Source organism: Poecile atricapillus, chromosome 4 (genome assembly GCF_030490865.1).
Source record: "Poecile atricapillus isolate bPoeAtr1 chromosome 4, bPoeAtr1.hap1, whole genome shotgun sequence".
Lineage (NCBI taxonomy): Eukaryota > Metazoa > Chordata > Aves > Passeriformes > Paridae > Poecile > Poecile atricapillus.
Window position 1 is genome coordinate 36,655,166 of NC_081252.1, and position 24,457 is coordinate 36,679,622.

The 24,457-nt window shown below is 33.6% G+C and overlaps 1 protein-coding gene across 3 annotated transcripts in view; it reads right to left on the reverse strand.

The window, feature by feature from the left end:
- Nucleotides 1-24,457, reverse strand: part of FSTL5 (follistatin like 5) — a 249,089-nt gene that overhangs the window by 69,468 nt on the left and 155,164 nt on the right. For all 3 annotated transcript variants that reach the window (XM_058838127.1, XM_058838126.1, XM_058838125.1), the window contains exon 6: nucleotides 17,346-17,512. In XM_058838127.1, the coding sequence (XP_058694110.1) occupies nucleotides 17,346-17,512 (167 nt within the window). The remainder of the gene's footprint in view (nucleotides 1-17,345; nucleotides 17,513-24,457) is intronic.

A 24,457-nucleotide genomic window follows, 5' to 3' on the forward strand; every position in this document is an offset into this window, starting at 1 on the left:
TATGTCTCACTGCATTTCTTCATCAAAAGATGTGTGGGCAACTAAATTTCACATTGCACAATGCTGTGCTTCCAATAGATTCTGCTAGTTGTTCCTTGGGAGAAGAAAACAACTCATCTAAAAATTAACCTAGATGGTAATACTATCAATAACTTGACTTTCTCAAGATAAATATAGGTTTCTATATTAGCACTTTGATTACACAGAAAATATTTCTACCAAATCTTCAATATAACATTACATGTTACCACTGCAAAAATCAAAAAAGGGACACTCTTTAAGACTTCATTTTTAACTTTGATGATGTGAACCAACAGCACTGGACCTCCCTTCATAATTACCCATCTGACTAACTTCTAAAAACTTCCTTATTACATGTTTTGATCTTTATCTCTTTCTAAAATGTATGAAGCAGCAGATCAATTTACTTTTTCCCCCTTACTAGCTGAACACACATTTTCAAAGTGTTCCTCTTCAAGAGCATTATTATTATTGGAAGATGAAAGAACAGCTACTCAAAAGAGCCACACTGCAGGTACTTACCTTTGGTCTGGAAAATGGATATTGTTATTGCCATCTAGAATTTTTTGCCTAATCTCTGTCAAAGGTATTTGTGAACAAAATAGGGCATAGGATGGAGTGCATAAAAATTCAGCTTCTACAATGTAGCCTGGAGACTAGTTTATTTTAATATTCCTTATGCTAAATTATTAGATATTTCTTTGAAGTATACCTACCTCTTTCAGCTCTTTAATTGATTCATTGTGGCATATGATATCTTTAGGTAGCATAGCTATTTTCTAAGTAAATGGGTGCTTGGGTTAAGGTTTCTCCCTTTTTCATAGAAACCATAGATGAAACACTCCTGTGGTTATTTTACATAAGTATTTAAATAGAATTCACACATGATGACACTCAGAGAGAATTATATGGATAGTATCTTTTGTTGGTAGTGGTGAGTTTTGTCTGGTTGTTTGGTTTGGGATTTTTTACAACTACAAAATAAATGTCCCTAGCTTATTATTATACCGAGTTCAATGTTTGTTTTGTTAATTAAAGCAAACTACTCAATTTAAAGTGAACTTAATGCTGTAAGCAGCATTTGAAAACGGATGGTGAAGTACAAACAGAACTACTTGACACTGCATGTTGACAAGTATTTAGTGTTTTATTGACTAACTCACAAGCTAAGTAATTAAAAAAAAAACAAAAACAAAAAACTCTATCTATACTGATGCACAAACATCTTTGAAACAGAGCCTTTAAACATCAACAGCAAAATACACAGAAAAGTGTTTTTTATGTTTTGGAAAATATATTTGATAACAGTAAAAAAATTGCTACAAGCTCAATTTTTGTTCTCCTACTCTTCAAATAGAAATGGAAAAGTACTTCCAAAATTACATTGAGAAACTAATTATTTTTGTCATAAATGGAAAGATAGAATTGAACAATTATCTTAACAATGATTCCACTGCAATTCTGTTCTCCTGAAGAACATGACATTTTACAAATCATGATATATGTCATGAATAATGAACAAAATAATATGGAAAAGGACTTTAATTTGATAGTAAATCCTTGCTTTGCTCTCTTACTGTTTATAAAACCAAAACTAAAGGTGATTTTTTTGTTTTGAATCAGCAATTATTTATTTGGGATTTATAACCTGCTTTCCTAAGCTAATGCTTTGCATATGAGAGCATTTATGACCATTTTCTTCACCTCTTCATTAACAGCTCTAGGAAGAGTGCTCCTACATCTCTCCCCGCAGGAGAACATGCAATGAAACAGAGTGCTTGAATTTGTTCATCACCATAGAAGCTAGGAGTGGTTTTAGTTTGGTTTGTGGCATTTTCATTTTCTTTTTTTTTTTTCCAGCATTTTTTTGCCCATATATTGCTTTCCTAAGTAAATATTTGGGTTTTTTTTGCTTTGTATAAATAATTAAAAAAAAAAAAAATGTACATAGGCTATGTGAACTGAAGATGTGAATTCTTACTTACATTATCCTCAAACAGAAAATAGTTTATTTTGTCCTTAATAAATGGAATTAGTGAACACCAAATATTATGAAATTATAGCTTTTCATATTGCCTTTATTTCTATTTGCAATCTTTAACAAATCCACAACAAAGGAAAAATATTGTTCGAACTCTTTTTTATTGATGGTTATCAGTTATAATAGTTCAATTATAATGCTAACACACTCTGAGTGGGGGAATTTATCTTCTTTTTAAAGGAAAAATCTGATTTTTTAATGGGGAAAGGCAAAAAAACCCCATATCATCTGTTTCTGAGCTGATCAGGTAAAAAATCTGAAGCTAAGAATTACAATTTTGTGTTGGTTTGCTAGGGGAAGGCTGTATCAATAATTGCAATGAAACATATATATTTTCAGAAGAAGAGTTGTTTGCTTGTAAAACACAACCAGTATATGTATTACCCTTTATTTCCTGTACATCCCTCCAAGCTTCCTGCATTTTATCTCAGTCAACTCATGGAAGTACCAGTAATACTAATGTCATGTTCTTGCTCATATTTTACATATTTTTCAGTATCTCTAATTTCCTTTATTATAAGGACACAGATAGTAGATAATCTTTTGAGGGTTAATTAAAAAAAAAAATTATAAATAATTATTTTTGCACAGTTCTGCCAGATAAACTCAGCTCAGGCTTTTCAAGCCAATGTCAATGTTACCAGTCCTATTCTTCAAGTGATCAGTTTCTCTGTTCACACTGGTAAAGCAATGCAACTCTGCACCTTGCTACTGCCTGTCACAAAAAAAAAATTATAGTCCACAAAGAAACTTGAAAAAAATTGCATTTGGCAGAAATTCAAGATTTTTGTTAAATTTTCCTTCTAGATTAAGACCTGCATTTCATAAGCATAAATTTTGCACACCTTCTTCCAGTCTCAAATTTTACAGCTGCAACAAGAACAAATCATGAATCTAGTGTAAGTCCACTGGTTGAAGAATCAGCCTGACAGAAAATTGCAAATCATGCCAAAGCTTAAAGAAGGAAACTACACAGTCTAACACAAGTACTAGTACAGTATATGCAGTAGAAAGTGACAAAATCTTAAAAGAAACTCTTGTTCTCAAGAGCACCAGACACCAATTTGTGACTATTAATGCAGGCTAGTTTTAGTCAAAGGATGTTAATCTTCCTAAGCTTCTTTTACAGTCATTTGAGAAAGCTCAGGGAAGCAAAATCCTTTTATGGGATCATTCAGTGGACCTGTCACTGCTCACTGTTTTTAGCTACCCCCCACCTTTCTCTGCTGACCATGAAAACAAACTTCCTAGCTACCATTAGACATTCCAAGCATTTAATTGGTTCCTCTTTTCTTGGCACTGGGGAGAACAGAAAGACAAAAGCAAATAATGACTGAATTTTACGAAGGCTGTATCTCATTACTGCAAAATAGCTTTCCTAGCCTTGCTCTAGTGATGACTGGGTAAAGCAGTGATCATTTGGTGAGTAATTCAGAACATCTAACTAAATCTCCTATGCTGAGAAAGTCTTCATGCATACCCCCCAAAGCTTGTAACTACAAATGCTCAATGCAGAGGTCACCCTCTATTCTCGCTTCCTAAAATAAGACTTTGTAATGCATGAGACCAGGCCAGTAGTTGACTGAGCAGGATTTGGCTGTATTCAGCAAATCTGAGAAACAAATTATTTCTCTGACTGTATATGAATATAATAGCACTGTACCTGCTTAAATAATAATTAGATATGTATGATTTTCCCTTTATTCTCTGGGATACAGTAAGGACTGCAATTTCATTTCATGAGGAAAGAGTAACAGCTAATAAATGGTAATATCCATTATTCTACAGAAAACATGCGACTGCTTTATGCTTTTCAAAAAATGATTAAAAATTGGTTTTGCTATTTCAAAATCCAATAATGTTCAAACCTCCTAAGAACCTGAAGTGGGATGACACAGAAAAGTGAAATAAAATGCCTCAGTTCTAGATCACCAGTGAGAATAATGACTTAATTTGATATGTAGATGCATAAAGAGAATTTGGAATTTTTTTCTTGTTTATGGCAGACACTAGACATAAGTGAGTGCTTTGCCAAAGTAGTAGAGCTCTTGAGGCTAGCCATAAAACATCACTAACCTTTTACTTCCCAAAAAACTCTGTAATTTTACGCTATCTTGTGATGAATCGGCAATAAGGACTGGTAATTTATTTAGACATTCAAAATCTCCAACTGAGTAGATGCAGTATATTTTAAATGGAAAATTCAGCATGCTCTGATACAGATGTCTTTTTTATTGCTTCATGTTACATAGAGATCTTCAGAATGACTCATATACCATTTAAATTTTACTCCTTTTTAACAAAACAAATTGTTATATAATCAGATTTACTCAGATAAATCTATTTGACATTAATTTCTCATATACTTTTCAAGTTAAACTCATATCCAATGAGATGAAGTTATAATAATTACTCGATTGTCACAATTTATTATCATTCCCCCAATTTTTTTTTTTTTTAAATCAGCTTTAATTTTAGATGTATTTATTATTACACTCCAAGCTAGTTCTGCAAAGAAAAGCTGGATTTGCACTATGCAGTTTATTCAGGTCATATTCCAAAGTGTATCTAAGTGTTAGGAGGCCCAGAGAAACAGAAGTACTGGTGTAATTTACCTTCTAAGGTGACTCAGTTTAGATTTGTGGAGAGTTAGATTTATAGAATGAGCTTTTAGCAAGTGCATCCCCATTTCTACCTTCCTTCTTTAAAGATTTTATTTGTAGAAAGAATACAAAGAATTCACTGAATATTCCCTAGATTTTTCTGATTCTAAAAATATCACACTATATAATTACACTGTGCTAAGATTTAATCTATTTTCAAATTCTTATATTACAAACTATATTTTCAGTTTATCAAGTTTACTGGAGTTTTTGATCATCCTATTGCATAAAACACTGGATTTCAGTTTTAGTTGCATGAGTCCAAACCCCTTTGCTTGTATTAAAAATAATTCATATTGTTGGTTCTTGAACTGCACTCAAAATAAAATAACTCATTTTATATCATAGAAACAAATTTCTCCAGAAGTTTCTTTACAAACTCAAGAGAATCCTTTATGTACATGTGATAAACCTATAAATAGACAACAAAATATCTTTTCCAAAAACTTTCAAATATCTTGCTGACAAAACTACCTAAACCCAAGACAATAAAGATTGTTTGGGAATCCCTATTATGTGGCAGCTGAAGAGGATATATCAGGAGAGGTGGTGGGGGAAAATAAAAGAAGTAAGCCTAGCACCTTCAAATAATTTAAAAACCAGAATGATTCACTTTAGCGCATTTTTAGGATGCAAGGGGGAAAAAACATAACACATAGTTTTTCTCAAGTTGATCTGTCATTTGAAATGCAGCATTAATGTATGATCTACAACAGTAGAAAGAAAACAGGACCAGCCACACATTATTTGGATTATTAATGCAATTAATTTTTATGGATTATTAATACAATCCCACTTGTGTCAGTTTGCTATCAAGTATGTCATGTAAGAAATGAGCCCATACATGCTTAGAAAGATTTTGGACGTAATTCCTATACAAAACTTTTTTTTTCAACTATACACCTGATTACATACAACAAAGTGAATGACATCCATTCTTTGCCATCTTTTTCTTTTTTCTTCTAAAATCAAAACACTGACAGTTTCAATGCCAGCACAGCAGCTTCAATTTAGGGTTTAGCTGAGATTGACACATTCAATAATTCTGAAATACTACTCTTAGAGCCTTTTAAATAAACAGAAAATTCCAGGTACTCGACCTAAGCACTCACTATGAAGTACAAATAGATGCTGAATTTACACTAATAAAATATTGAAAGCTGATACAATTTACATTTAATACTAAACTTGTTATCTAAGCATAACACACACTGCCTTTGCTCAAACCACAAATACAACAATCCATGTCCATCAGTCTAATTCTTTATCACAAGAAATCTTTACTGGCAAGATTGATTCCTTGATATCAATGAAAGAAAAGACACCTCAAGGTCGCTGCCAGCAACCTTTTACTGCAAGCACAGAAACTATTTATGCAGGAAAACTTCTTTGGGTTTTGTTTTGGAGTTAGGTTTTTTGTTTGTTTTGTTTTCCGTCTCTACAAAAACAAATTGTGATATTTCTTGGTATCATCTTTGCATCATCTGGATCTGGTTTCTGGTCAGGTTAACTCTAAGTAATTGGAAGAACATCCTGGTATAAAACAAGAAAAATTACAGCGTTCAAAAGTTTTCAGTAAAAAAATAAAAATGTTCAGCATATAGTGGCATTGACAAACAAAAATTTTCTAGAGCTGTACAAAATATGACTTCTATTATTTTACTGATATGAAGCCAATATGTTATGATAAGCCTACAGATACCACGTATTTTGATGGCTGTATATACACAAAGACAATAGCATAATGCTGAAATAGCAAAATCTCATTACTTTCTATACATTATTAGAAATAAGATATTTCTGTTTCTTCTTTCTGTTACATATAGCCTGTATTCAGGTCATAAAATAAGATTGGAAATTCCCCATAACAAAAGGCATTGTGAATAGTCATAACAAAATTTTTCTGGATGCTATTAACAAATAAATCTTGCTGATATTTAGACACTTTTCTGTTATTAAATGCTCATATTTATCATACATAAGAACTTTACTACATCCTGTTACTTGCAGGCAAACTGTGTTATTCAAAAACAAAGTACTTAATTGAGGTACATGTATTTCCTATTACAACAGTTGCAAAAAAAAAAAAAAATTAACACAAGTTCTTTCAATTGCACTCTTTAAAAATAAGACCACAAACTCCAGTTAAATTAAATGCTTATATAAAAATTTAAATGCAAATGAGTGTATCACACTGAGTCATGACCACATTCCTGTGCTCTCTTCAAATTAACAGGTTCCATCTTCTGTCAGATGTCCATTACTTCCATTTTACTACTGCTCTGCCAATCACAATAAGCAGTTTTCTTCTGCTGCAACAAGAGCTAACTCTTTGTTAACACACTTCAAGTTTCTACAAGATGTACCAAAATAATTTTACTTGTTAGTACACCATTATTTGTCCCCTGTAATTAATTTTTGCTTTTCTAATACTGTTTTCTGTACTAGGCCCAAAATTTTTTAGTTGTTCAAGTCCTTTACAAAACATGAAGCTATATACAATATATTTTTTTCACCCTTGTTCTTTGCATTTATTTTAAATAATGAGACAGCACAATTAATTAGAAAGATTCTATGCTACTGTCACCATATAAAACTACATTACTGAAATACCCTAATATGATCTTTTTCTTTATACAGTACCGTTTTTGGAAAACTGAAATGTACAGAAGTTCTTTTTCTCTAGCTAACCCTTGGTTTCAATTATATTTTACTCCAATTATAACTCTATCATTAGCTGTTGCCAGCTAATCATAGAATCCATGTCAGAAATAAGGTCTCTATGAATAGAGGGGTGGGAGAAAAGGCAGCTTCTTCTTCCCTGCCTTCCTTTTGACATGTTAATTGTTCAATAATCACAGGTTAAACTTCACAGCCTTTTTCATGAATGAATTTCTTGTCTGATGTTAAAACTAATGTATATCATGTAAAAAACATGAAGGTGAAACAGGATTTCAGTCATCTTTCATTAACTATAGGTTACAATAGTAGGAACTTCACAGAATTCATAGCACTTGCCAAATTGCTGCACAAAATTTTAAATATCTTATAGGCAAAAGTCATATGGCATTGATATTTCACTGTCCCAGAGTATGGCAATTCCATTTTATTTCCCATTAACACAAACACAACAGGTCTGTAAACACAGACTTTTTCCTAGAAAACACACAAATTCTATAAAGGAAGACATAGCCTCCTCCCACTTAAGTAACAGAACTATTTGCAATAAAATGCTTAAAAAAACGGACACATAAATCCACTTTTAAACCAGAAAACATAACATACTTCAGATCAGAGTCCTAAGACTGTTTAAATTTATTAAGGTAGTCTGAAATTTATTTTCTATTTTTAAAAAAAGATATTTTTCCTCTTCAAGACTTAATATAAGTATCTATATGCAAATGCTTATCATTTGAAAACATTACTATATTTCCCTTAGAAAGTTCTAGAAAAAAAATGTTCATCAGCAAAACCAAAGCATATTTAGCAGGTACTTTTGAGTAACTTCTATCTTACTTTACACCTAAAAGTATAAGAATGCAGGTTCAATTATCCTCTGTAAACTCACCTGAATTTTCCTTACTCAAGGACAATTTTTTAATACTGAACCAAATCAGATATTATGTGGAAGCATTGTTTCAACTTCCCTACTTCTGGTTGTAGTTTTAAGCCGTATGTGAAAGGAGAATCAGATGGACATCACTGACAGATCTGTTTCCTAAATCATACTAAATTAGGAAACGGTTTAGTTTATTTTATCTCTCCTTTTGAACAGACCAATGGAAACACTCTGCCATGGATACAAAGGCTCTTGTATATACCCAAACAGAAAAAGTTCTGATTGTATACTTTTGAAAAGGAAGCTCTAGATTATAAAGATTGTTACATAAGAACAGTACAAAAACGAAAAAGAAAGGAAGGAAGAATACACATGAGGGTGATAAAATTAACAGGTGAAAGAGAAATCAGTCTGAGCTGAAGTAGACCTAATTAGATATGAATGGGTACATGGTGTCAGGTATGTGAGTAGATACATCACTGACCAGTTTGATTCAGAGAAATCTTAAATATCATCATTTGAAAATCATGGCAGATATATCCTCTTCTGTTGTTATCCAGTCAGAGTTCACAAAGACTTGGTCTAGATAAACAATTTGGTTCATGTTTGCTTTTGCAAGTGTTGGTACCGATTATTTTTCCAGTGGGTAACAATTTTCTTCCTGAGCCAGTACTAAGTATATGCCTTTGTATACTTCTGCAGTATTTTAAAAAAAAAATATTGTTTTTGAAAATATATAAATGCCAGTGGAGCCAAGTTCCCAATAAATAATTACATCCTACCTCTCCTAATTTTTCCTTCTGGGCTGCTTGTGATGGTGGGACAGAGAGGGTTTCTTTTTTTTTTTCTTTTTTTTTTGGTATTTAAGCAATTGTGCCTCTGTTCAATGAAACAGACTTCTGGATATCAAAGTATTTTTATTGCTGGTGCTATAGCCCTCCTATTTAATGTACTATAGCAATGATTGGAAAGTCAGGACTGTGAGCCACAGGAGGCCATTATTAACAAGGCATCTTTCTCATGCTCTTAAGAAGAAGTGACCTTTACTGCTAGCTGTAGCATAGTCTGGGTTGCTCTTTCAAGACTTCTTTTCTAAAATAATAACCTGAAAAGCTTCAGTATTCTTTTTGTGTACTATAAAACCCTTTCGCATAATTCTTCTTGAAAGCTGTGAAAAGCATTAACTCTATTAGGATAGCAAAACTACTGCAAAATGACCTGGAAAAGTTGAAGAAATAAATATGTAACTAGTGATAAAATTATTCAGAAATGATGCTGGTTTTCACCTAGTTGATGGATGTACAGAGCAGAAGTAAGAAGTGTTAGTTTATAACTGTACATAAAAATCAAACTGAAAGTTTTCGATGAATTAACCAGAAATTAATAGCACAAAATGAATTTTCCAGTAACAGGAATGTTAAATGCATTCATAACCTGCATCTTTATATACATATATAGAAAAGAATAGAGAAAACAGTGAATTTGAACTGTAAGAAAAGCTTAAGGAAGAAAGATATTATGAGAGTGAAGAAAAGATGCTTAAAAGGTTTCAGAAGTCATAGAACACAGAATACAAAACAGCTTTCCACTAATTTTAAAATACAGAAAAGATGTGCAAGAGTGAAAAAAAATTAAATTATAAAAGTTCTAGTGCCTGAAACAAAACGGAGTAGGAGTTACTTCTAAACTCAAGCCCCAAATGTACTTGGTAGACACCTGGATGTGCAGGTATCCTGCACCACCTGGATTAGCTTCGGGATGTTCCTGAGCATGCTGGTTTTAGGTGTAGGATAGTACTCCTATCCATTTGTCCAAATTCCATCTTTCATTATTCATTATCGGGAATTTATCATTATGGTGGGAAATAAATTCTCCTGCAAAAATATGGGAATTGATCAGTAATAGATGTGATAATTATACAGTGGGGGAAAAATATAGCTCTGGGACTTAAAATACTTTTTTAAACCTTCTATAGTTATCACACAACACCAATGGGCCTTGGAAAATGTTATATGGCAGGTACATGTCCTCAAGTAATTGTGCCAAGTATCTGTTCCTACAGCTGAATTTGCAAGACCAACACGTGTCAGAAATGGCTTTACAAAATCAGTTGGCATTAGATATGCTATTATTAAAGGAACAAGGGATATGTGGAATGTTAAATCTCACTGAAACTGAGTCACATTACCATCCACAATGCAACAACATCAACAAATATCAGAGCTTTTCAAATCACTCTGAACCCAAGGCTAGTTTCCTGGCTGATGTCAATATTCTAATCCTTGTGACTCTTGGGGTAGGGGCAATGGCTATAATAAAAATTGGGTTGATGATTGCAACTGGAGTTACATTTGTAATGTTTAGGATAGCTGTTGTACACTGTATTGTGTAATTTTCCTGCTATTTCTGTCTTTTCTCCTCTGACTTTTCTATTAATACATCATCCCCAGAGACAACCTGAAATGAAATAAAGGAAGGCACTGTTTGAGCCACAAGGAGATGTAAGAAACTTAAAGACCACAATTGCCTCAAACATTGTCAAGGCCACAGAAGTGACTTGCCTTATGGCAATTTCACAGTGTGAACTTAAGATAAGCACAGAAAACAGGAATTTGCAACAGGAAGGTGCTTATTCCAGGCTTAGAGGAACTGAAGTTTGGTAACACATCCCAGTTAATGCATCTGGACAAAAATTCTCACTATGGCAAACTGTAGGAAAGGAAACAGCTGCTTATACACATGCCACCCTAAGTTATGGGAACATCTGTGACCACCCATGGATACCCACAAACTGGACTGCATAAAAGTGGCACCTCCAGAATGACTCTGGGACCCCCACTACCGAGAAGACCAGGGTGAAGAACGACCAATGGGACTCCTCTGGACCCACAGTGTGGTGATTATTTTCTTCTTGATCTCTCTCTTCTTCACTCCCCCCCTGCTCTTTCCTATTTCTTTATATCTCTGTACCTCATCTTTACTGTTAAATAAATTCCATACTACTGATTTTGGCATATGGTCTCATTTGCACCTTAATTCAGGCAGAGGCATCTCTCAACACTCAGATCACAACAAGTGGAGTCGAAAATAACAAAACTGGCATTAAATTCATGAAATACAAAAGAAAAGGTAATAATGCATCTTACTTAAAAGAAAAACTGTGTAATAGATAAAGGGCAATTCAATATAGATAAAAATAGAAACATGCTGACTTTGATGAGTCACTGTTAATCAAATACAACCAACTCATCAGAAAAATCAGTGGAAAATATCTGAGAGATGTAACATATTTAAGCGTACATGTTAAACATAATGTGTAAGGAAAACCTGAAACTAGGTTTTAAAGGGAACCTCATATACAAAGAAGTAATAAATATACAACTTTATACATACATCGTGCTTGTAACACACAAAACACCACACAGAAGGTCACACACTGAAATTGCTGCACTGCAATTTACTAATTAAAACTCAAAATAAACTGATCAGGCTCCAGATTTTGTATTGAACGAGACTGCCAGCTTTTTTTGCCTATGGCGTTGTATTTGCTCATTGTTGGACTATGAGCTACTGTCTTCCAAAAAGCATGAAGTTAAGAGCATCACCTCTGGAGGGAAGTAGGCTCTGCAGCTCCCTTCAGGTCATAGGACCGCCACACTTTCCCTTTCACAAGCAATAAGATGGCCCATGGCAACACCTCAGGGAGGAGTAGAACCTTCTCAGGAATAAAACAAGAGCATGCAGAGCTTGCTGCAGAAAATCAGAAAGTCAATGCATTGATTGCAAACAGGCATTCCCTCTTTTAGGACATTTGAGAATAAAGAAATGTGTGTGAACTTTGAATATCTTTTTGTCAAGGTTTAGGAATGGTACTCCCTAATGTAATGTTCCTATGAAACTTGCCAAACCATGTGGAGTTTGATCACACCCTCTCCCCCTGTGGCAGGCTGGAGAGGAGAATTGGAGGAACAAGAGGGAAAGACCACGGGTTGAGGTAAGAACAATCTACTGGAAATAGTAAAGAAATAAGACAACAAACAGTAACAGCAACAAAACTAATGACACATTATACAAAAAATAAGTGAATGATTCATAGGTGATTGCTCACCTGCCCCCACAGATCCCCCCAAAACATGTGACTGCTCCCTTTGCCATGCTACTTCATGAGGAAAGGAGCCCTTTCCCCACTCCCCAAAAAATGATGTGAGGTGGTAGAATACATCTGGGTCCTAGACATGCTCCCTCCTGGCTACTGCAAAAATTTAACATTCTAGCCAGAACCAGGACACTATTTGGTTTTGACTATTAATTTTCACATTTTTTTAATTTAAGTCCTCTAGTTTATATCCTAAGTTTTTTAAAAAATATATTTTTACTTTTAAGAGTTGTTTTATGTGATTCAGGGAAAAGATTGAAGAATATTTCCCTGACATTTATGGTTCAGCTGGGATTCTGTCAGAAGTACAAACACAAATGCACACACATACATTTTTCTCAGACAGGGCATTCATATTTCTAACCATTGTATTACAGTCATAACTGTGCTGTATTAAGAACAATTCAGAAATGCATAAAGAGAAGCTTGTATGTAGGTCCATACTATCCCATGGGAGAAAACAATGTGGAAAGGAATAATTCATAAGGTTCTTGATATTTTTCTTAAGAATAATAAAAGAGGGAACATAGAATGATAAGCTGGAAGAAAAAGAAGTCAGATGACTAGAGTCCTTTCCGGGAAAGGTGCTTAGTGTTTTGGACAATCTGGAAGCCTTTCTGTCACCAGTTTCTGATCAGAACTCTCCAGAATGGAAGTGATCATATCCTTTAGAGAATGTTAGCTTTTATTGGCTTTCTCCATTACAGTCTTTTGGGTTGTGTTTTTTCTTGGTGGGTGAAAAGCAAATAGGTCAAGAAGAAAATGCCGACTGCCACCAAAAAAGGGTGAGTTTTAATGCGCAAATTAATTTTAACGAGATAAACAAATAAGAAGTTTTGCAAAAGAGATAACCTAACTTCCAAAACCCCAAAATGGCAATGTTACATGTGCCCCATGGAGGCAGCCTAAAGAAAGATATTATGAGCTTTTCCCGAAAGGAAAAAGTTGAACTACACTATTTTGTTAAACTTTGCATGTGGACAAACCAACTCAGTAGATCTTCAATAAATGTAAGAAAAAGAGCCAAGATCTTATAAGAAAAGTATGAATGCTCATATGCATAGGAAAGAACCCTGGGATAAAATATCAGAAAAACAATAAAGTAAAATAAGTTATGCAGACTTAGAAAAATGTATAAATTAACACTAAAAATGTAATATGTATTGCATTTGGGAAATAGATCTGCTGTTTTTCATATATGGGAATTATTATCTCTAATGAATAGTAGGTTAGATAAAAACAAGAGGAAAGTGGAAAGGCAACTATTAAATTTAAGATGCAGGATAAGAGCAAGGAAAAAAAAAGCCTTTCTATATGTGTACTGAAATATCATCAAAATGCCTTGTGGTATCAGTTATGTAGTGAGTCACAGCACAATTATATTACAATTTAAGTAAAATTTGCAGAGGCATATAATTTTTCATAATTTTACTCAGATGGGTGCTAATTATCCCTGCCTCCCATCAGTTTCAGTAAGAGAAGGATTGGTAGCAAGATGCAGTACTTCTACAAATAGTAGTTCTAAGTACCATAAGAAGAGTTGAGGAGTACTAAGGACTTTTAAAATTATCAACTGGATATTATCAGTAATGTTATTAACACACACTTCATAGAACATTTTTAAATATACTATCTAAATACAAATTTCTTATATCATCCTTTGAAAGTCAAACAGTATTTCTTAATATTTCTTTAAAATGTCTTAGAATACACAAGACATTAGTCATTATCAAGACTCATTTTTATCCACTCCACAGCTGACAGCTTTAGAAATATATCTGATACACTTTCAGTAGAGGAATAGGATATTTTATATATATATATATATATAAATTGAACTATCAATTTCAGTTTGAAACCTGGATTCCTTCCTTGTTACATTTTTTCATTTGGCAAAATACTAGGACATTATATAGTTCTGAGTTTGTCCCTCCTGAAGCAAATAGCTTAATTCGTATTGAGAACTGGATAGTGCAAAAGATTAATTTCAAAAGTATGAGCACTTTCTATGATTTACAAAATAACATTGTCACTACCACTTAGTCTGACTGGTTTCCTATATATGTGTTGATTTCTAGTTTTGCTGACCTTTGATCCATTTTCCTGAACAAAACCCAAAACCCTAACTATCTGTCTTCTCAGGTCAGTGTTTGCCTTGTCATTTTCAGAAAATGTACTGCTCTTTACACAACATTATTAGTCTTGAGATGCACAGATGTGGTTCTTGAATAACTGAGTAAATTAAGAATTCCCAGAGTTAGGCAAACATCATTATAGTTTATAATATAGCCAGAGTAAAACTTAAAGTACACTGCCTCTGGGGACATCTTATATTATAGAAGGAGTATAGAATCTAGAATTAAATAGAGATAGATCAAATCTGTGAAAACAGTGAAAAGTAAAATAAATTCTGAAGAAAGGAAGGTCTGGGGATGAATCTAACTCAATTTCACTCTCTTCATTCTTTTGTTGTTTCTCTTTTTAATCCAGACACCATTAATTCTTTCTTCCTCCCTATTTTACTTTATCTGGAAAGACAGATTAATATCCCGCATGTATTTATTTGAGCTCTATTAATTTTAGTGCCTCACTCCGTGAATATTGAATCTGACCTTCTCTTTCTGTATTTGAATCATAACTAAACTGATAATATTAAGGAACTACACTGCAATATAATTTTTGCTTATGAACAATGAGGTTCCTGTGGATCCACTTCTCAGATTTGTCCAGGTCCCCCTGGGTGGCATCCCACCTTTCAGATGTGTCAAATGCACCACTCAGATTCATGTCATCTGCAGACATGCTGAGGGTGTGCTCAATGCCACTGTCTGTGTCATTGACAGAGATGTTGAAGAGCACTAGTCCAAAGACAGATCCCTGAGGGACACCTCTTGTCACTGGCCTCCACTTATACACAATGACACAGCTGTTGACCATAACCTCTGGCTCCATCCATCCATCCATCCATCCATCCATCCATCCATCCATCCATCCATCCATCCATCCATCCATCCGGATGTTGCGTGGAAATGCATTGAAGGCCTTGCCGAAGTCTAGATAGGTGACATCTCTTGGACCTGCCTTGTGAAGCATTGCCATCACTGGATCATAGAAAGTCACCAGACTGGGCAGGCAATTGTCCTTCAAGATAAACCTGCTCTAATGCAGATGTTTTGGATGTCTGCTTCATCAAGGATTACCCTCTGCTCTTCCAGCTTTAGACTTACCTCTGCTGTTTTTTGCTCTTTTCTTGTTCTATAATATCTCTCTCCCCCAAGTTTTTTTATGCCCTTTTTTGAATGCTTTTTCAGAGCTGCCAGGGGTGTGTCTGAGCTGCTGCCCTGCCAGTGGTCCTTTGGACCTTTTGCATACAGCACACGACACCCTTTGTCCCTTTCCCTGAGAGCCCACACCTGTGGCCCCTGCTGCCAATTCCTGGGCACCTGCACCCAGCATAAGAACTTTCTATGCTTGTTTTTTGTTTCTGTTTTGGTTCTTGTTTGGCTTTTTTCATACTCAGAAAGCTTAGAAATCACTTGCTCTTTTCATGTCTGCAAAAAAGGAGCAAAAAACTGAACCTTTCAGTCTGAAGCTGAGCTGTTAGCTTCATCATTTTCATTCATCATTTCCCCTTTTATTTCTGTGTGTACAGATGCATCTTCCTTTTTCTATCAACAGCTCATGCCAGCTTAGAAATGATTAGTAAGAACTCCAAATAACAGTTTTGAACATCATGAGTATTTACAGAAAGGTAACAAATATTGCATACAGCATCTTGTGGACATGGGGAAAACACTTTTCAATGTAAGTCATGTGATTAATATCAGACTAACAAAAGCAATTATTATTTAACAGAGAATTTATCAGATTAAATTTGGTTTATCCTAAGCCTCTCAAAAGCCTTAAAACCATCACTCAAGCAAGATGAGCTTTTGAGCTTTGAAATTGTCTTTTATTTTACAAAGCACTACTGTGAGGAAGCTCAGTTTACCATCAGAACTAACAAAACTAGAAATAAAAGAAGGATGATGTGCGGGAACAATTTCCACCTTAAAAATAAAACATTCATAAAAAAGAGAAATAAAAATAGACAATTGATTGTAGCACTATTCTACACATGTAACAGTTCAGGTGATTTCAGACTCACTTGGGCTAGACAGACAGCACAACTCCCAATGTGACAATTTGTCCACATTCAGAACTTTGCTAATATAAAATGGCCAAAACAAAGAAAGCATACCCAGAAGCATACAAAATACAGATGAAAGCCTATTTTTAGTCGTGCAAGAGGATGCAATGAAATGTATGTAATGAATATACTAATTTCCTATTTTCCTCTGTACTTTTAGGTCAGGGCAATGTTAGGTGGCAAACACTTGCCTACCTGAAAAAAAAGATTTATAAATTATAATAATATTTTGTTTTTCATTCTTTGAAAGATACCATATACACAGGTGAATATTTGGAAGAATGTGCAAAACAATTAATTTTATTATGAAATATTTACTTTGGGAAAAATATATTTCTATTGAACTATTACAGAAGAAAAATATTATGATCTGTTCATACATGAAAATGTTCATGTCACAGATTTCTCTTCCCTTTGAATATTTGAAGACTATACAATCCTGAATGTATAATGCTAATTGTATTTTGGGCTGTAATTTAGCCCTCATGTGCTTTAATTGCTATATTTATTTTTTAAATGATTGGTCAGTGAAACATACTTTTTCTATATTTAACAGGGTTTCAAATAGACAGCAAATAAAAACAGAGTTTATTGCATATAATTTCCATTTCTTTTCTTTGAAACATCAGGAATGTGTAGGTTGTTATGCATCACTTTTCTATTATTTATGAGAGGTTTTGATAAAAAGGTGTTAAATAGAACTTTCTGTTACTTACACTGATATCTTCCAAATCTAAGCTGTTCAGAATGACATTGTTCCTCTTCCAGATGATGGGAGGTCTCAGGGTTCCCTGGATGGCACAACTTAAGACACAACTCTGTCCCACTGTTGCTGCAGTGGTGCTTATTTTTTGATCTTCAGGCAGATTCAGCTGAACTATATCTGCAAAAAAAAGTATTGTTTGTAGGATCAATGAGTTTCATGAGCTTAATGAGCATGAACTTTTTGTATACTGGTAATTTAAGAATTTTAACTGGAACAAAAGTAAAAAGAACTTCCAAAAACTCCAATAAATTCAGCTTATTTCATATAAAGGTCAGTGTGACATTTAAATTAAATTGACTGAGAAGTACCAGCCTGTAAAAAGCAGCATTTAACATGAATGAAAGTGAATTCCAGAGGTAAGACTGTAATACACATGACTGTGTAATTGAAGTCAGAAGTTATCTAACAGTTAAGGCAGGCACAGTGGACTAGTCAGAACCTTTATTACATATTTTCAGGCTAACTAGCTATTCATCATTAGTCAATGTTTAAAAAAATCTTAAAAAAATTTAGACATATGTGATGGGAGTCCAAAACTTTTATCTTTCTCTGTTCATCTATGTACTAAGTAGCTCCAATATTAACAAAAGGCCAATTCACTTCTATGACCCAAAACTCATTTGGACACTTGCATAAAAAAGGAGTGATGTACATCAAACTGATGTAACTGGTGACACTGCATACTCTTCCCTCTTCTGTAATTGCCTTAAGTTACATGCTGATCAGCTGAGAGGTAGCTTTTCACCTGTGGTGAGCCTGACTAAACATAATCAACTAAACCTACTAAAATTCTAGGATTTTATCATATTAGACAAAAGAACATAGGAACTGAAGATCATCCAAATAAAAAAGTTTCCACTCAACTGCTAATGCATGAAAAATCTCTGGTTTTTATCTCATTCTTCAAGTAAACTACAAAAAGTATCATGTATCTATTCTCTTTTAGTTATGAAAATACTTTCATATAAGAGGCACAATAACTCTTTCATTATAGGAAAGAAGGAATTTGTAAGGAAGTTAATATCTTCTATAGATTCATTTCAGCCTCATAGAAGCAATACTTTGAAATTAACATTTCCCCCTTGCCCTCCTTCAAACCCCCCCACAAGTGCAAGCATCAAAAAAGCATGAAAGCTTAGCTGTTAAATAATTAAGTTCTTTATATTAATTCTCTAAAAAGATTTAAAGATTTGATTAAAAAGAATAATTTTATACTTAGTTCCAAAGAGAGGCCCCCTGACTCTTTCCTCCTTCAGAAGGAATGCGCTCTGTGACTCCAAACGTGAGTGATAGTGCCCACCAGCCATGCCCAAATGAGACTGGTATTTTTTAACTAGCTGCATTACCTGACACAATGCCTTACAACAAGAGAAAAGAAACATACCAATTAAATCTACTCTTCTGCTGTTTACTGTACTTTTTAAAATCTACAGCTTCCTCAGAAGCACTTCAGCTTCTATGTTATAGGAGATGGTTCTTCAGTGATGTTACCTTGCAGACTTACTGAGACAGCTGCATGGCTACTGAATGATTCCAGATTTCTGGTAGCCAACTAACAATACATATATTTTGCTTTTTTACTGAGCTCACTACACAAAGATCTCAAAAGCGAGGTAAAGTATTCTGATATTTAATTTATAAATTTATATTATCTGTATATTTCAAAGTCACTTAAATTTAGGAAAGGCACGAAGGAGGGATCATGAAATCTGCTGGTGTTACAGAGCCATCAATGAAAACTTCTAACCTTCACATGATAAACTGGCACAGGTAATTTAAATTCTACAAGATTTCAAAGCCTTTTTTCAATTAACTTCCATATTACTATGGATGCCTACCTAAACAAAGCCAGTTACTCTTACAGATGTTTGTAATTTTTAATTAGAGGATGACACTAGAAAAGAGAGCATCTATCAAATATAAAACTTAACATTTTCTGCATGAGCAAAGATGACAATCTGAAATCAAAACGAGAGACTATCATATTGTTGACACCAAGAGTTTAATTTATTTTTTTTTTAAACTACCTTGGTTTTAATAGTAATGATAACTTTATCATAAATAATAATTAAGATAGCAATGATAATAATAACAACAACAATAAAAATAATATAGGATGTTAACACTAATTTTGCCAGAAAAACTCACTAAGATTTTCTGAAAAAATTCTCAGTCTTCAATACAATACATTGTTGTTCCCTTTGCAGTTTTTATCTCATGACTACATTGTAACAAAAGGGCCAAATGCAGAACTTAAGAAAAAGAAGAAACAGTTGTACTACCTGGAACTAGTCAATGCACTGATGTTATATATTCTTTAAAAGTTATGAAAACACCCCTATTCTAATAAATGCTCTAGAATCACTTATTTCCTGCAAAATACTGAACATTTATGTAAAAACCTTCATATATCCTACAATTCTGTATATTTATATTATTATTCAATAGGAAAAAAGGCATCTAAGTTACATTATAGCTTTTCTTGTTTCCTTGAGAGAAAACTCTTGCACATATTTTCTCCTCATGGGGGAGGGATGGGGGTGGGGAAGGTACCATCCAACCCAAAAAGCCTTAAGCTTGGAGTACCTTTGGCAGGTAACTCCCTGAAAATTCCTTTCCATTAACTGCCTGTAACCACAGTGAAAGAGGCAAACACTGCTGGGGGTGGAAGGGGTGTGGTGCGTGCAAAAAGCTGTCAGGTGCACAAAGCAGCACATGTCTCAGAGCTCAGGCACTATGACATTCCTTTGGAAATATAAAACATATACCTGGGAATGAAATGATGTATTTACCATCGCTTCTTTTCTCCTTGAAAGAAATAAATGTGGTTCCGAGAGCAAATACTGTTTGGACAGATACTGAAGTTGTGTCACTAAGAGATATTCCTGACTAGGATGACTCTTAGCTTTCCCTCCGTGTTACCTCTGTAGATCAATAATAACGATTTGAAGTTTAGTCACACACATTTTGTTTACTTAAATGAAAAAAACAGAGTAAAGGTTTAGGAAAATTGGAAGCAAAATTGATTCTGTTTACTTACCCCATCACCACACAAAAAAGTAAATGTGGGTATTGTTGGTTACAGAGCAGTAATATTATAAGTAGACAGTAGAGACTACATTTTATAGCTTGCTATTTTTAGAAACATGGATCCTCTGCTATGGTGTACCATATTAATGAGTTTGTTTGTAACTCCTCCAGATGCAGTATCAATATGACACGCATCCTTGCCTCTTAATTATAAAAGTTACTGGATACACTCTTTCAGATAAAGGGGAGAAATGCAAACAAAAAACCCAAACAAAAACAAAGACCCAAACATTTAAATAAAAGCTAGAACTATAGTTACGAGACTAAAACAGACTACTGTGTAAAAATATCTGTCTGGAAATAAAATAAAGCTATTATAAAATAGGACAAAAGGAGTGAAAGCAGAATAAATATTAACTCTTGGGAGGACATTTTAGAACTTGAACATTGACCAGGGAAAAGGAACACTTACTGAAGAGGCTCAAAAATAGCAAAGATTTTAAACTACAAAGCAAAACCAAAATCAACCAACCAACCCCAAAAAAGTAAACCAAATCAAAATTAATCATTTAAATATGAGATATTCCTGCACTGGTTGAGAGATGGTTGAAAGGGTTTGATAAATTCCCTGGCTGCTGAATCCATTCTGCAAACCCCCCTACCCTTCATCCTGCTTGATGGTCCGGAGCAAAGTTCTTCTGGCTCCTCCCACCTTGTTTTTGTTACTGAAGTTATCACTGTATTTGATTCAGTTTGAATTTATCCTTCTTTAAAACACATTAAAGAAAACTTTACACAACATTTAGGATTAATGAAGTGGAATATATCAACTAATACATATATTTTCCTGAAAGACTTTGGTCAGTATGTGTGCATAATGCAATTTCCATTTTCACACACATCTCGTCTGGTTCCTCACAGTTGCCATGTAAATGACAGGAGGTCCACATAACTTGCTTCTACTCTGCTCTTTCCAGTAGATTACTTCTCAGCCTACAGTATAAATTCTTACTCTTAACCAAGTATAAGAACTTGTACTTTGTAACAATAATTTTCATATCACTTTTATTGTGCCAGGCTTCAAAGTTAACCAGTTCCAATTTTTAAGAAATTTTGCTTTCCAGGTGGGCTTCAGAGAACTTCAATAATAACTCCTTCTCAAACTGGTATTTTCCCACATCATCTCCCTTTCATCATGGTCCTTATGCATTTTATCACTAATTCTCATGATTTTAGGTGACTAAAGAGATTCTAATATGTAAACATCCCAAGTGCTTTCCTGAAAATTATGAAAGTGCATTCTTTTCTCATTGGTTCTCTTTATCTAGAATCTATGTTATAAAACTGCTTTTCTCTGTCCTTCAGTTAAAATTAGATAAAATTATAAATAGTTCTTCTATCATAATTTTCTAAGTACTTGCTAATATAAATATATTTGTGATATCTTTCAAGAATATCTTCAGAATTTATTGAAATCAAATGAAAAATGACATCGCTCCAACTGAATCAAGAAATACTGCAAATGATGATCAATTAGGTTAGAATGTAAGTGCTTGAATTTTCTCAGTTCAACCAAAATGTAGCAATTAAACTGAGAAAGGCAGGAAAAAGGAGTTTTCAAAGCTGATATGTTGCAAAAATATTCCAATAGCAATACAGATAAATAAATAATGGAACCTTATTTTAAGCATTGTTGTTTTCAAGAGTCATACATCTTGGGTTGTCCTTTTTAGTACGAGTTAAGTTTTATCAATATTCTTGTAAGTCAACAGATAAAATTATATAATTTCACTTTTAAAACAGTGGGGCAGTAGGGGTCTGTTAGGAAAATAAAAGGATAGTGACAGCTGCACAGTGCTTTGATCAACAATTCTCTGTTGTTAATCCTAAGCACATTGGGTCAATCTGCATAACACAGAGCTTGATGGTCTGAATTTGGCACATTTAGGGAAAGAGCTGTTATACTTGGATTTGAGTTTGCTGAACAAGTTAAAGAATAAATAGTAAAAGCAAGGCTATTTCAGTTCTTTCCCTCTACATGAAAAAATCCAATCTCCAACTCCTTTGATGGTCCGAATGGCCTGTAGGGAACCGTACACAATCATAAAAGTCATTTGTGGTCTTACAATACCAACTCAGGCTGCTAGGAAGAGAAACACTGAAGTATATGAAATTTATTGAGGCTAAGTAGATCCTTACTGTCTCTTATGATGAGTAAAGAAAAACCACAATATCACTCTAAATAAAATGTTTTAAAAGGTAAAAAGGTATGAGAAGATGTTACATTTATAGTCTGTGTGTCACTTTATAATTGATTATGCTGTTAAAGGGAGGAAGGGAGGAAGTTCTTACTCAACTATAGACTGCCATGGATAATTTAATACCGTTAACAAATGTGCAACTTGAACTTTCTCATTTGCTTCCATAAGTTCTTTGTATTTATTCAAAGCAGCCACAAAACTCTTCTACATCTAAACTAATGAACATTATGCTAAATGGTACCCACTGTTTAAAATGAAGACCGCATCAAGCCTGTATTTATTTTGTTTGCCTATTTCAAAACTAATTTAAAATAAAACAACTTTTAAAAGCAAGCAAAAAGCCTTTTCTCTATGAACTACAGTAAGCTCCGTACTTAATGTATAACATTACTCGGTGGCTTGCATTAGCTGAAATGCTACTAGGTAATGTGCCTTTTACTCTACTGGCATTGATCCCACTTTCCTTAAAATGACATAACAAAAGCATTTTCATCAGTGTCATTTTACTGTTCTTTTACAGTAATTTTAAAATAAGCACACATCACCATTAGCATGACTAATTTTGCCATTATCTGCTGTATATTCTGCTTTGAACTTGCTGTAAACAGATTATTCACATATTTAGTAGAATGTTTCAGTTTGAAAAGTAACAGAACATGGTTCATGAGTGCCAGTTCTCTAAGATCTTATGCCAGCAAATAAGTCTTTCTGTTCCTAAAATCCATTTAAAAGCGCACACACACAAACACACCAAAAAACCAAAAAAACCCAAAAAACTGAAAAACTTAAAAACAAACAGACATAATAGCATAAATAATTTTTCATGACTCCTTAATGTTTTAGCTGCAGAGCTCAGATTAAAATTCATGCAATTGTTGTTACAAAAAGCTGAAAGCTTTTAATGTTATAATTATCATTTATTCATCTCTTGTCTTCACTGACAAGAGACTTGAAAAACATTTTTTTTCTGAAAATATATATTGTAATGGTTCCTGTTTTCCTGTTTTTGACCCTGTAGAACCCAATGCCATGATAAAAATTGATAAAAAATTATAAAAAAATATAAAAAAGCACAATCATTTCTGTATTTATTTATAGCACTAGTCGATGAAATTAATAGACAGGGTCATCCTAGGAAACATTTATTTGATGTTAGAACATAAAGCTTCTCTGAAAGATAAATTTAACTCCAAGGTTTCTGTTTCTTCTCACATGAACAGAATATATTTTATTCAAATATCTAGAAATATTGAGTGCTTCCTGTTTTAAGGATAAACTAGAATATATCAGCTGACCTCTTGCTTCAGTGAATTTAGCATCAAATTCTTTTATTATTGAAACAGCTTTCATCTTCCATTTTTTAGGAACAAAAATCACTAGAGAAGCAAATATCTTTAAATGAAATTCTTAAAAATAGTTTTAAATAAATAAAATCATCAAATACATTATAGATTGTTATAGTTATGAGAAGTTCATAGATGTGTGTACTTACACAGCCCTTACCATTGAAACAAAGTCTATGTTATTTAATGGTTCTTTGAAGAATGACTGTATACTGACTGTAAGAAGTAGATGAAGGACTTTTGGATAAATGGGCTGCAAGGTCATTTGTCAAGAGAGAAACAGTGAAGCAATGGTAAGCAGTTTTATTAACTCTGTCTCCTCCAGCAGAGAAAAATTCAAATCAATGATTAGGAATTCTCTGGAAAGCAAATAAAATCAAACAAAATCCAAAATAATTTTGCTCCATGATTTCTAGACATGAATACCA